Genomic DNA, 13,082 nt, shown 5'->3' on the forward strand with positions numbered 1-13,082 from the left:
TGTCTGTATGAATAAGCCATAAAGCAGAACTTTGCCTTTCCAAGACTACAGTAATAAAAATTTAAGTTTTGTCCCAACCGCTGAGCTTGGAAACTATTACATGGTCTTTGCTGATTTACAGTATACTTACATATGTAAATTGCTAATTTATTCTAGCAATTCTTGCAGTTACATACTGCTGTCTGTGAATGGCTTTACTTATTGTTTCTTAGCTGAAAATCATTCTTTCAATGGTAACCCTAAAGCATAGTTTAGACCTGCAGTTTGGGGTGGTAAAAAGAGAGTTGCATCTTGTTTTCCCCACCCCTCAAGCTGCCATAGGGGTAAAGACATGCTGCTAGAGGCGCAATACTTTGCAAGTGGTTGCGGCACGGTGGTATAAGTTTTAGGGGTTAAAACAGGCAATGAGGAGGGGACTTCACTGCCTGTGAAATGTCCTCTGATAAGCAATCCACAGTGGGCGGATCATTCTTTAGCAGGCTACTACAAGTGTAAACGAGCCCTAAGACAGAGCTAAATCCCAAGCAATGTAACTGATTTGATGAATTTTTCATGTGTCCTTGCAGATCGAAGGGGCCTGTTGAATGCGAATCACTGAAGAATAGTGTCTCCCTAGCTTGTGCAAAGACAGAAGAGAAGTTAATGAACATCTGGTACCCCAAAGTGATCAATCTTTTTACCAGTAAAGAAGCCTTGCAGCTCATTAAACCTGACAAAATAGACTCCTTCTACAGCTGTGTCACCACCCTTATGTCCAATCAGGTAAGTATAGTTTTGGAACAGATAACAGTAGCACCTGTATCAAAGTGGGGTATCCCCATCGTTCTAACCCAGGGGTCTCCAAACTTTCTAAACAATTGCCCAGTTTGCTGTCCTTCAGACTTTAGGGGGGCTGGACTGTGGCCATCGGGAGTAAAAAATATCCCAGCATCAGCTGAAGTAAACAATGCTCCATCCTTGGTGTCATTGAGAGGAATTGTGCCCCATTTTTGGTGTCAATGAGCCCCACTGTTTATGTCATTGGTAGAAATTGTGTCTCATCATTGGTGTCATCGGCAGGAATTGTGCCCCATCATTGGCGACATTGGATCCCATGGTTGGTGTCAGTGGGAGGAACTGTACTCCATCAACGGTATCATTGGTAGGAATTGTGCTGCATCATTGGTATCATTGGGAGGAATTATGCCCCATCACTGGTGTCATTGGAAAGAGTTGTGCCCTATCATTGGTGTCATTGGGCCCCATTATTGGTATCATTTGGAGGAACTGTGCCGCAACATTTGTGTTATTGGTAGGAATTGTGCCCCTTCCTTGGTGTCAGCGAATGAAATAGTGCCCCAAGGGCTGGATAAAAGCAAGCAAAGGGCCGGATCCTGACCCTGGGCTGCAGTTTGGAGACCACGGCTCTAACCCGTTCTTTGAACTGGAACATTTTTCAAAAGCTATATATAAGTATTCAGTAGTGTGATGTAAAGCGGTCTTCAACCACCTTCATTGGCCGCACGGGATGATGTCAGTCCTGCGTATGCACAGGAGTCAGTGATCCCAGCATGCAGGGACCATGCCAGTGATGTAAGCTGAGCTGCGCATTCACAGCTCAGTTCACATGGCAGAGAAGACAGTGAGCAAGCAGGTAGGCTTATTTTATGGTCACCCTCCATGCACACCCTCAGTTCTTGCGAACTGAGGCTCTGTTAATAAGAGTCCTCCTAGTGACAAGTGGATGACTGCTGGAGGTAGGATCCTCTAAGCCTGCATTTAATGGGGGGGAGGGGCGCAGTTTGGCATCTTTGCCTTGGGTGCTGGGTGACCATGTTCCGACACTGCCACTATGCATATGACAAAAAATAGTAGTTTCTATCTGCAGGGGACAGAGATGACAGTTCATATACAGTTAGGTCCATATATATTTGGACACAGGCACAATTTTAGTTTTTTTCAGGTATTTACCAAAACATATTCAAGCTATAGTTATAAAATGGGCTGAAAGTGCATACTCTCAGGTTTAATTTGAGGGTATGTACATCCAAATCAGAGGAAGGGTTTAGGAATTACAGCTCTTAAGAATAGCCATCCTCCTTTTTCATGGGACCAAAAGTAATTGGTCAATTGAATCAAAAGCTGTTTCATGGCCAGGGGTGGGCTACTCCTTCGTTATTTCTTCATCAATGAAGCAGGTAAAAGGTCTGGAGTTGATTCTAATAACCCGTACGCATGGTTCAAATATTATACGACAGATCGTACAACCTTTTTCGCTTAATAGTCGCAAGTAGAAATTGAATAGGTAAATAAAGTCACGAAAATTCTCGAACGACAGCAAAAAAAATCGGAAGTGATGTCATGTGCTGCAATGTATTTGTATTGTATTTTTGGATGACAATTATACTGACTAAACGAAAATTGTACAATCTGGAATCGTCTGAGGAAAATTTTCGTGCATGTCCGATCGAATAATATTGGATGAATATTGTCATGATCGTCTGTAAAAAGTAGTGACAACACAATACGAAAATCGTGCGATTCTTCCTCAGATGACAGTTTTCGTACGATATTCGGATTGTGTGTACGGGCCATAAGTGTGTTATTTGCATTTGGATTCTATTGCTGTGAACCTACATCATGCATTCAAAGGAGCTGTCCAAACAAGTGAGACCAGCCATTGTAAGGCTTCAAAAACATAACAAATCCATCAGAGATATAGCAGCAACATTAGTTGTGGCCAAATCAACAGTTTGGTACATTCTGAAGAAAGAAGAATGCAACGGTGAGCTCAGCAACATAAAAAGGCCTGGATGTCCACGGAAGACAACAGTGGTGGATGATCACAGGATCCTCTCTAAGGTAAAGAAAAACCCATTCACAACATCCAGACAAGTGAAGGGCACTCTCCAGGAGGTGGGCATATCATTGTCAAAGTCTACAATCAAGAGAAGACTTCACGAGAGAAAAGAAAAGAAAAGCCTCAAGAATAGAATAATTAGATAAGACTTTGCCAAAAAAACATCTAAAAAAGCCAGACCAGTTCTCTTAATGGCTTGGCTTCCAGTGTCACTGGGTCATTGGTGTTTATTGATGATGTGACAGAAGACAGAAGAAGCCGGAGGAATTCTGCTTAGTTTAGAGATATACTATCAGCCAAATGCAGAAAAGTTGATTGGACGGTGCTTCACAGTACAGATGGACAATGATCCAAAACACACTGCAAAAGCAACCCAAGAGCTTTTGAAGCTAAAGAAGTGGAATATTCTGCAATGGCCGATTCAATCACCTGATCTCAACCCAATTGAGCATGCATTTCACTTGCTGAAGGCAAAACTAAAGGCAGAAAGACCCCCAAAGATCAATTGCAGTTAGAGCCTGGCAAAGCATCAGAAAGGAGGTAATGTCCATGGGTTCTAGGTTTCAGACAGACATTGCCAGTAAAGGATTCTCAATAAAATATTAAAAATTAACATTTTATTTATGATTATTTTCATTTCAATTACATGTAAGCCCCTGAAAATGGGTGGACTTTGTATTAAAATGGTTGCAGTTCCTAAAATTTGTACTTGATATTTATGTTCAACCCCTTGAATTAATGCTGAAAGTTTTTACTTCAAATTAATTTGGATTGTTTCGTTTTAATTTGATTCTGGTGGCATATAGAGCCAAAAGTATGACAATTGTGCCTGTGCCCAAATATATTGTATATGGACCTATCTGTATATCCTATGTTTAGCTCATTCTAACAATGGTCTTTTTTTATTTTCAGATTAAAGACTTCTTACTGAGGACAGTAGAAGCTTTTGTAAAATTGTTTGACCCTGAAGATCCACAGTATTTACCACTTTTCAAAATGCAGCTTACATTTGATGACGAGAGAATGGACTTTTATCCCAGCTTCCAGGACTTAGAAGAAGCCATTTTGTTTATTGTGACCAGAGTCTCAAAGACCTTGCAGGTATCAGTATATTTTTTAAAGCGGAGCTCCGACTATTTTTTTTTTAAAAGTCAGCAGCTACAAATACTGCAGCTACTGACTTTTAAATAAGGACACTTACCTGTCCTGGGCGCCTGTGATGTCGGTACCCGAAGCTGGTCTGTCCCTCGGCTCTCAGGTGCTGCCGCTATCTTCTGTAAGGGAGTCAGGAAATGAAGCCTTACGGCTTCACTTCCTGGTACCCTACTGTGCATGCGCATCTAGCACTGCGCATTCCTACTGGTCCCTGCTGTTTTCTGGGACCTGTGTGTCTCCCAGAAGACAACGGGGGGCAGGGAAGGCTCTGGAACTGGCGTAGATACCCGCAAGTGGCTTGGGTATCTATGCCCGGAAGTGGGAACAAAATAAAGGTATCTGCTCCCCCCTCCCCCCTGAAAAGTGCCAAATGTTACACCGGGGGGGGGGGGGGGGGAGGGGAATCCGAAAAGCAAACGTTCCATTTTTGGGTGGAACTCTGCTTTAAAGAGACATTGTCAACTTGCTTGTGCAGGGCAAAGTGTCAGCATTCCTGCAAAGGGCATCTGCTGACACCCTTATACTTAATTATCTTTTCTTCCTCTATGTCCCTTCCTGCTTTGCAGGTGGTGAGACCCACCACTTCCAATGTGACTCTCTACCCTAGGTTCACATCCATGCAGGTGGCTGCGGGTATGTGAATAGCACCCGTTCCCACACCCACAATCACCCGCAGCCAAAATGTACTGCTCTACAGAAATGTGTGGTGCTGTCATTCATTCTCAATGGCACCCCCACGCTTCTCAACCTTACGGGAACCATAGGAAAATCGCATGGTGCTTTTCCATGTGGTCATTATTTTAAAAAAATTGGTGCAGGCACCCTTTTTTTTTTTCTTTTAGAAAATGCAGGTACAGTAGCCCATTCAAAAGAGATGGCTGCCTTGCCTGAGCAAACATGGGGCGCAAACCTGCTAAGGTGTGAATCAAGCCTAAAAGCTGAACTCAAGGTAGGTGAAACAATGCCAATTCATGCAGTTATGTATGCATTAAAAGTCAATGTCAAGGTGTAAGGATTAAATTCCTGGAATGCCCACTCCGCAGCACTATGGTGGTGGGTCATACAGCTATTCACACTTGAGCATATTCTGAAATATTCTAACTTGCACTCACCTGGGTCGCAGACCAGTTAACTCAATCTTTACAGAGTAGTAGACAAATAACACATGTATGCATTGTGTTGTTGGTGGAAAATGAGTGACGGAATCTGGAGCAGCCAATTAACATCAAATTTTTTACCAAAAATTGGTAAAAGTGTGGTTGAAACTTTAGCTCTGTTTCAACAGGCTTATGATGAACATTCCATGAAGAAATCAAGTGTTTTTGAATAGCATAGGTGGTTTAAGGAGGAGCAGCAAGATGTCCACGATGATGCAAAAAGTGGGCAGCCAAAAACATAAAGGATGGATGCAACTGTAGACAGAGTATGCCTGGACTGATAGACGTCTCAGCCTATCAGCAAGAGGCTAAGACACTGAGACAACCGCTCCCTGCCCCTCTACAGCTCAGCGCTCCAGTGAGCATAGAGGAGCAGAGCAGGAGAGCTGCTGATTGGCAGCCAGCAGCTCTTCGCTTGGGGAGGTGAGAGAACAGAGCCATCGGCAATGTTTGGTGGCTCAGTTCTCAGTGAAGAGGCGCCGGGGGGACAGATGCAGCATCGGACCGATGCTGTATCCACCTAGGTAAGTATGATTATGGGATAAAAAAAAATCCCATACTTCTCTTTTAATATATAGGCAAAATATCATTTGAATGGCTTAACTACTTAAACCCAAACCAGAGAAATGGATCCTGTCCCTTTAAAGCATTTTATACAGCACAGTACTTGTGCTGTGTCATTTGTAACACCTTTAATACCTGGCTGATCCTGCCAGTTTCTACCCTCCCCTGTAAACTTACCACGGTGTATCATGGCTGCTGAGCCCTGACACCGTGATAAGTTTATGTGCCTCCATCATCCGCAGCCCTCCTATGTACTCCTGTGTCCTCCTCCCCTCTGTGCCTGTCTGCCCCTGTGTCAGTGATCACCCCCTCTGCTCCTGCTGCTCTCATAACTGTTAAAACGTTATATAAGCCCCTCTGTGTTCTAAAAACAAGTGCTCCTGTCTGTGTGCTTTATTAAAAAAATGCCCCATTTACAGGATTTCACAGCGGTTACCCATGATTATGTGACCAGCCGGCTCTCTCTCTCTTCTCTCCTTCTCACATTCTGGCTGACTTCAGCAGGCGAATCTCAGCCTTGCCCACTGAACCTGTTAGTCAGGCAGAGGAGACAGTGGGCTGGTGACGTGATCGCAGGGAACTGCTGTGAAATATTGTAAAGGTGACATTTTTTTAATAAAACACACAGATGGGAGCACTTGTTATTAAGACACAGAGGGGCTTATATAAAGTTATATAAGTGGGTTAACAACCATTTTAAGTTCTTTTAAACCTGTTTGTCTGTGCTGCTGAAAGGCTGACTGCCATACATTGATTAAGCCTGTTCTTTTTTCATCAGAATGTTCAGACCGTTCAGTCCTGGCTGTCTGGCAGCAATACAGTTCAGATTATTGAAGCCAAGCTATCTGACTACATCATCAATTCTTCTGTTCTTAAGCTGAAAGAAGCAATAAGTCACAATTTAAAGGAACCCATGATACATTTCCAGACATATGGTAAGCAAAAATCCTTACAGCAGTAAGCAACGTCGGGTAGTTAAAACAGAAATCCAGACAGATTTTAAAGTTTAATTTAGTTGATTTAACATTTTCATTTCATTTCATTAGAAAATTTAGCTTAAAAATTAAAATGTAACAATTTGCAGAGTCACCTTTCCCCTATGACACCCATTATATGTCACCCAGAGTTTGTTCTGGGGCTTACAGATAAAGTCTTATTGGCTGGATTAGGGAGTTGTGAGGTCCTCTAAACTCCTCGTCTCTAACGACTGGAATACAACTTCTACCTTTTATGTTGACCCCAGTATTCCTGTGCTATATATACAGAGACAGCAACAACTACTGTATTTTTTGCACTCCCTGCCCAAGCCCCACCTGTTCTGCCAACTCCTAATGTAATTTGAAGAATTATGACATGGTCTTGATTAGGAAAACCTTTTCTCTCTCTTCTATCGTTTATTAGCAAGCATTTACTCCCATCTAGACCCGACATAACCTTCACAAGCGGGATAGGAATGTGCACATTTACTACATAATGACTACATTTACAGACAGTCAGAATTTTAGGATATTGTTCTTTGCTCATAAAGGCTCAATTTGTAGTGAATACCAAGAGATCACTTACAAGATCATGACCCAAAGGGTCATGATGGCATCTGTCCTCACTAAACTTTTCCCAAAACAGTGTGATCTGCGTTGGCATTTTATGCCTATATGGTGCCCTACTACAAAATTTTGGATGGAATTCCAGATGCTGTGTCCTTTTTAGCAACAGTTTACCAGAATCATAACACAACTTATGCCGTGTACACACGACCAGCCTTTCCAGCAGAAAAGGTCCGACAGAATCATTCCGTCAGATATTACGATCGTGTGTGGGCTTCATCTGACTTTTTTCTTCAAAAATTCTGACAGACCTAAAAATAGAACATGTTTCAAATCTGTCCGACGGAATCAATTTCTATCAGGAAAACCATTCATCTGTATGGACGGACCAAATACGACACTAGGGCAGCTACTGGCTATTGAGCTTCCTTTTCCATTACCGTTGTATGTCATCATGTTCAAAACTAACTATCAGTTTCTCGGATAGAAAATTACTTTGAACGTCCAAACATTATTTATTTTTTTAAAACAGAGGACCTAGAGAATAATTCGGTGGGTTTTCAATTTTTTTTATGTAACAGGGTATTTGTGCAGCAGTTTCTCCAATCAAATTATTTGGGGAAAAAAATGAAAATGTTTGAATTAAAAAAAAACCCACAATACATAACTCAATTCTTTTGTAAATAATAAAAGGTGATGTTACGCCATGTAAATCGATGCCAAACATACCATGCTTTTACGCTGTAATGTTTTTCATCACTTTTTCTGCTGTCACAAGGAATGTAAATATCCTTGTGACAGCAATAAGCATGTGACAGGTACTCTTTATGGAGGGATCTGGGATCTACAAGACCCTAAATCACACCTCTGCACTTAAAAGCACTCAAAACAAATCACTACCTCTTCGATTCCTATATAAGTGTCATGGTTATGCAATAGAGTTCATCTGCTTACCTGTCTCCATGTGTTCATTTCTAGAGACCAGCCGACCCTCACCTGACTGCTTTTATAATCCATCCTCTGGCATGGCTCCACCCTAGTTCCTATCAGAGAGCTCTATATTAACCTGTGCACTGCAGGCCAGCCCTGCTGATCAACCTTTGTGTGTTAGCTTCCTTTTACCTGCCGTGTGCTCTGCTATTATTCCGTTACCGACTTTGGCGTGTCCTTGACCATCCCTGTTTGCCTGTGATCCTGACCTTTTGGCGTGTCCCCGACTATTCTTGTCTGCTTGTGGCCCCGACCTTGGCTTTGTCCCTCACCATCCCTATCCTCCTGTTGCCTACTGTGGGTGCGAGCTGGGGGTCGCGACCTGGAGCCAGTTGCAGCCAAGTCCATCCTCACCACTCGAGGCTCTGGTGAACACCTGCTGGTTCTTAGACTCCGCGCCCCAGGAAATCTTACGCTCTATCCCCGGCGGGATCCATCTTGGTGTTCTGGCGGCCCTGCCTTCCTATCACCTTGACCTCTGTCAGCAGCAGTTAGCCGTAGGGCCCACAACCTTGCGGTGCACTCCTAATTCCTACGGTGTGCATCTGTCACCTGGCCTCAAGGTGACCTGACAATAAGAGAGCCAACTGCCGTCACTAAAAAACGGTAGCAGGATGATGCCTGTAGCTGTAGGCATCATCCTGGTACAACCACTTGAAAACCAATGACATACCAGGTACATGATTGATCGGCAAGTTGTTGTTAAACAAGGCAGCACTCGCCCTCTTTGATCTCCCATCCCTAAATCCCCCCTTCGTTTATTTTTTTTAATTTTTTCCTTTGTACCCCATGCTTTCTATTTCCCTTACCTGGTTTCTACTTCTTCTGGGTTCCTGCTCTCCTGTCCTCTCCCAAGACTTACAGTTAACATTTGCAGTTACCTTGTTCAAATGTCCTCTAGTTCTTTGGTTCCAGATCAGACCCCTATAGTCTTCCTTCGTTGCCTTATGACTCTTCCAGGTTTTATAAGAACATAAATGTTGGTTTTCATCAAACACTTTATCATATACGTTGATGGTCCCCACATAGGCTCATGGGGTACCAGATAACAAGTAAAACATTTACCCTCTAGAACAGGGGTCTCCAAACTGGGGTCCGTGTGTTGTATGTGGCCCTTTGCTTGCCTTTATCTGGCCAATGGGGCACTTTTTTCCCACTGAGACCAATAAAGGGGTGCTGTTCCTCCCACTGACCCCAACAAAGGGGTGCTATTCCTACTACTGGCACTAGAGATGGGGAACTAATTCTCCCACTGACACTAAGGATGGGGAACTATTCTGCACCAATGATGCACTTTTTTTTTTTTTACTCCCACTGACCATCAAGCTTATTTTATTATTTACTCCCACCAATGCCAGGGTATTTTCTACTCTGTCAGGCCACAGTCCAGCCCTCCTAAAGTCTAAAAGACTGTGAACTGGCCCTTTGTTTAGAAAGTTTGACAACCCCTGCATTAGAAGCTGGAAAATTACTGTAGTAGACATCACTATTCCAGTGATCCCCACTCACTTCGGGGTCCTGTGCCCAGTGGCTGTCCTGCTGTTCAGCCCCTCAGCATGGGTGCCATTCAGAGATTGCTTTACATTTTCTCAATAAAAAAAAAAAATGCAAAACGTTCCCTGTTTGAACGAGGTAGAGAGCTGAAGAGGTGATGTCACATTTTTCACCACATCCAATCACAGAATGGTTTGCATTCACTGATTGGATGCGTGATGCCCAGCCAAGCGAGTGACCTTCTGTGTTCCCTTTAACATTTAACAAGGGGGCATCCAGATCCCGGCCCCCCCCTTTGTGAATGGGTATCGGGTACATAGTACCCCTACCCATTCACCAAGAATGTGTACAAAAGTAATAACCGCACAAGTGTTTTTGAGAAATCCTTTATTAAAAAAAAAAAAAAAAAAAATAAATATATATATATATATATATATATATATATATATATATGTAGCTTCCCTCGATGTAATCCATCGTCAATCATGCCGCCTGCCGACCCAAGAAAAAATGAAAAATGCTCCACCTAATGGGAGGCCTCTCGCTGTATGCACACTTTGCGCTTTGACATTTCTTATATAGGCAAGGGGCAGGCAACCTGGCTATGTCACCCGGTGATACTGCCCCCTTCTGACGTCACGTGACTTTTGGAAAAAGAAGAGTTTTTTTTTTAATCACTTGAAACCCAGGCCTGTTCTGACATTTCTCCTACATGGAAAGATTTGTAATTTTTTCCTAGATTACTTATAACCCCCAAACATTATATATTTTCTAACCTAGAGAATAAAATAGTGAGTTTTGACAATTGTATATGTCACATGGTATTTAGGTAGTGGTTTTTCAAATGCAATTTAAAAGAAAAAAATACACTTGAATGAAAAATACACACAAATGAATTTAATGTACAGAAACACAATATTATGTCCAATTGATGATGTGACACGAATAAATATATAGATTCGGTCTTGGGTTCCTCTGTAAGATGGGAGAGCCCAGAAAGGCACTAGACAGCGGCAGGAGGGGGCAGGGATGAGGACGACCCCTCCCGCCACTTGTAAAAGCAATCCAGCAAAAGAGATTTACAAACAACATTCACCACTTCACAAAAAGTGCATACTCTTTTTCGTGCATAAGTCCTCAATTTGAAGCAAATACCAGGTAATTACCTACAAATTGACCACACGCTGGTACCGCACACTGTCTGTCCTGGCCAAGATATTTCCTAATCAATCTGATCATTGCTGGCACTGGAAATCTGATCGTTGCTGGCACAAAACTTCTGACAACCTGTCCTCCGACTCATCCACAAATTCACAGACATCTCCCTTATCAACGACCCTGCTGCTGTGCTGCTCAACCATACTCCTGTGTCAAGAAAGCGTTACCACAAATCTCTACTTAAACACCTCTTAAATGCTGCCAGAGCTTATATCCCCAGTCAATGGAAGCAGCAATCCGCCCCCACCCTGGCCCAGTGGTTTGCAAGGGTTAATGATATTGAACGAATGGAAGACCTGACGGCAACGATCCGTGATAAATCGGAGGAACATATGACCAGATGGTTTTATTGTACCCAGTTTCGCTTCTCAGTCTAATACCTCCTCGATGCATAGTCTGGCATTATTGACTGTTAGAAGCTCTTGATTCCAACCGTGGTCATCAGACGGCCCGGCAAATTGCGAGTCGTCCTTGCTCCCTCGGTGGATTCCTTCCCTACCTTATCTTTTCTTTTACACCCCCCTCTATCCCCTCCTTTCCCTTTCTTTCCCCCACTCTTTCTTTCCTTCTATGTTCCCTCCCCCCCTCTTTCCCACTTAACTCAAAAACTGGTATGTTTCGACCCTAGTTGGTCACTCCGTATAACTCTTCCCACAGGCACCATTGCCTGTACTTTTCAAGGGTATCGGTGCTATACCCTATAGAATTTTAATTATCTATATGGCCCTAGTCTCACACCTTCTAGGTGTCGGGGTACACTAAACACCTGCACAGCTCATTCCTTGTTATTACCCCTGGGGTCCTTACCTTTGTTTTCAGACATCTGTTGATCATATAATGTTTTTTTTTTTGTTGTTTGTACCACATATTCTGTGAAGCTACCATTTCAATATATGTCGTATATCACTAAAATAAGTTTACGCAAATCAGCCCTAATTAACTCCTTATCCAATCAATTATTATTTTCCTGCTTATTTTTTATTTTTTGTTAGTTTCTATGTTATTAACCATTAACATTTAAACTTTTTTTATTTGTTTGTTTTGTTTGTTAATATTTTTACACATGTAAAATATATTTACATGTTTCACATTTAAAAAAGCACAAAATCGGAAAAAAAAAAAAACATTTGTAAATAACTTTGTGATGCTTTGTACCAGAATCATAGTTTGCTGGCCAATCACAGCTAATCAAAACAAAACAGACTGAATTAATCAGTTTCATTCTGTAAAATGCTTGCTTATAGCAATGTAATGTGTTGCTATATGCAAAAATATTGTGTAAAAAACAAAAAGATCACTTCCCCAGAGTAGTACAATGTTACTAGGGTAACATTGCATTGCTCTAGTCACAGTGTGTTTAAAAAAATCGTGAAAAAAAGGAAAATAATTTAATAGGAAATTAACAATTTTTTTTTTTAAAAGCAGTTTTTTTTTTGTACTGTCACCAGTTAGTATCCCTGATTTCTGCCACACCTGTTATATGATAACACTATATTGCACTGGTGACAGTATATAAAAAAAAAAAAATGACATTTTCTTAATTTTACAAAAAATTATGACAAAAAATGACAACTTCAAAAAAAATCGTCACGCCTCTAACTAAATACCTTGGACTGTCTGTTTTGCAAAAAGGGTCATTTGGGGAATATTTGTCCTGTTCTGGCGTTTTTTCGGCCTTAAGAAATGAGATAGGCCATCAGTACATCAGGACTGATCCATTTTCAGATATATCCCATAGTTTGTGGATTCTATAACTTTCACACAGGCTAAATGATCCACACTGATTTGGGTTATTTTCACCAAAGGAATACTGCAGAATACACTTTGTTCTAAATTTATGAAGAAAGATTATTTATTTGCAAAATACAAATACAGAAACGAAGAAAAATATATATTTTTTCATTTTTTTTTGTTATTTTTCGTTTATTTAGCAAAAAGTAAAAAACTCAGTGGTGAATAAATACCACCAAAAGAAAGCTCTAGTTGTGTGAACAAAATGATAAAAATGTTGCTTGGGTACAGTATTGCATGACCGCACAATTATCATTCAAAGTGCGACAGCTCTGAAAGCTGAAAATTGGCCTGAGCAGGAAGGGGGTGAAAGTGCTCAGTATTGAAGTG

At 41.7% G+C, this 13,082-nt stretch overlaps 1 protein-coding gene across 2 annotated transcripts in view; it reads left to right on the plus strand.

Annotated features, from left to right (window-relative positions):
- Positions 1 to 13,082, plus strand: part of DNAH12 (dynein axonemal heavy chain 12) — a 186,091-nt gene that overhangs the window by 25,538 nt on the left and 147,471 nt on the right. For both annotated transcript variants that reach the window (XM_077452022.1, XM_077452023.1), the window contains exons 8-10: positions 567 to 762; positions 3,752 to 3,940; positions 6,494 to 6,650. In XM_077452022.1, the coding sequence (XP_077308148.1) occupies positions 567 to 762; positions 3,752 to 3,940; positions 6,494 to 6,650 (542 nt within the window). The remainder of the gene's footprint in view (positions 1 to 566; positions 763 to 3,751; positions 3,941 to 6,493; positions 6,651 to 13,082) is intronic.

The sequence above is a fragment of the Lithobates pipiens genome, unplaced genomic scaffold (assembly GCF_037356315.1).
Source record: "Lithobates pipiens isolate NorthernLeopardFrog02 unplaced genomic scaffold, aLitPip1_a1.2 Scaffold_23, whole genome shotgun sequence".
Classification (NCBI taxonomy): Eukaryota; Metazoa; Chordata; class Amphibia; order Anura; family Ranidae; genus Lithobates; species Lithobates pipiens.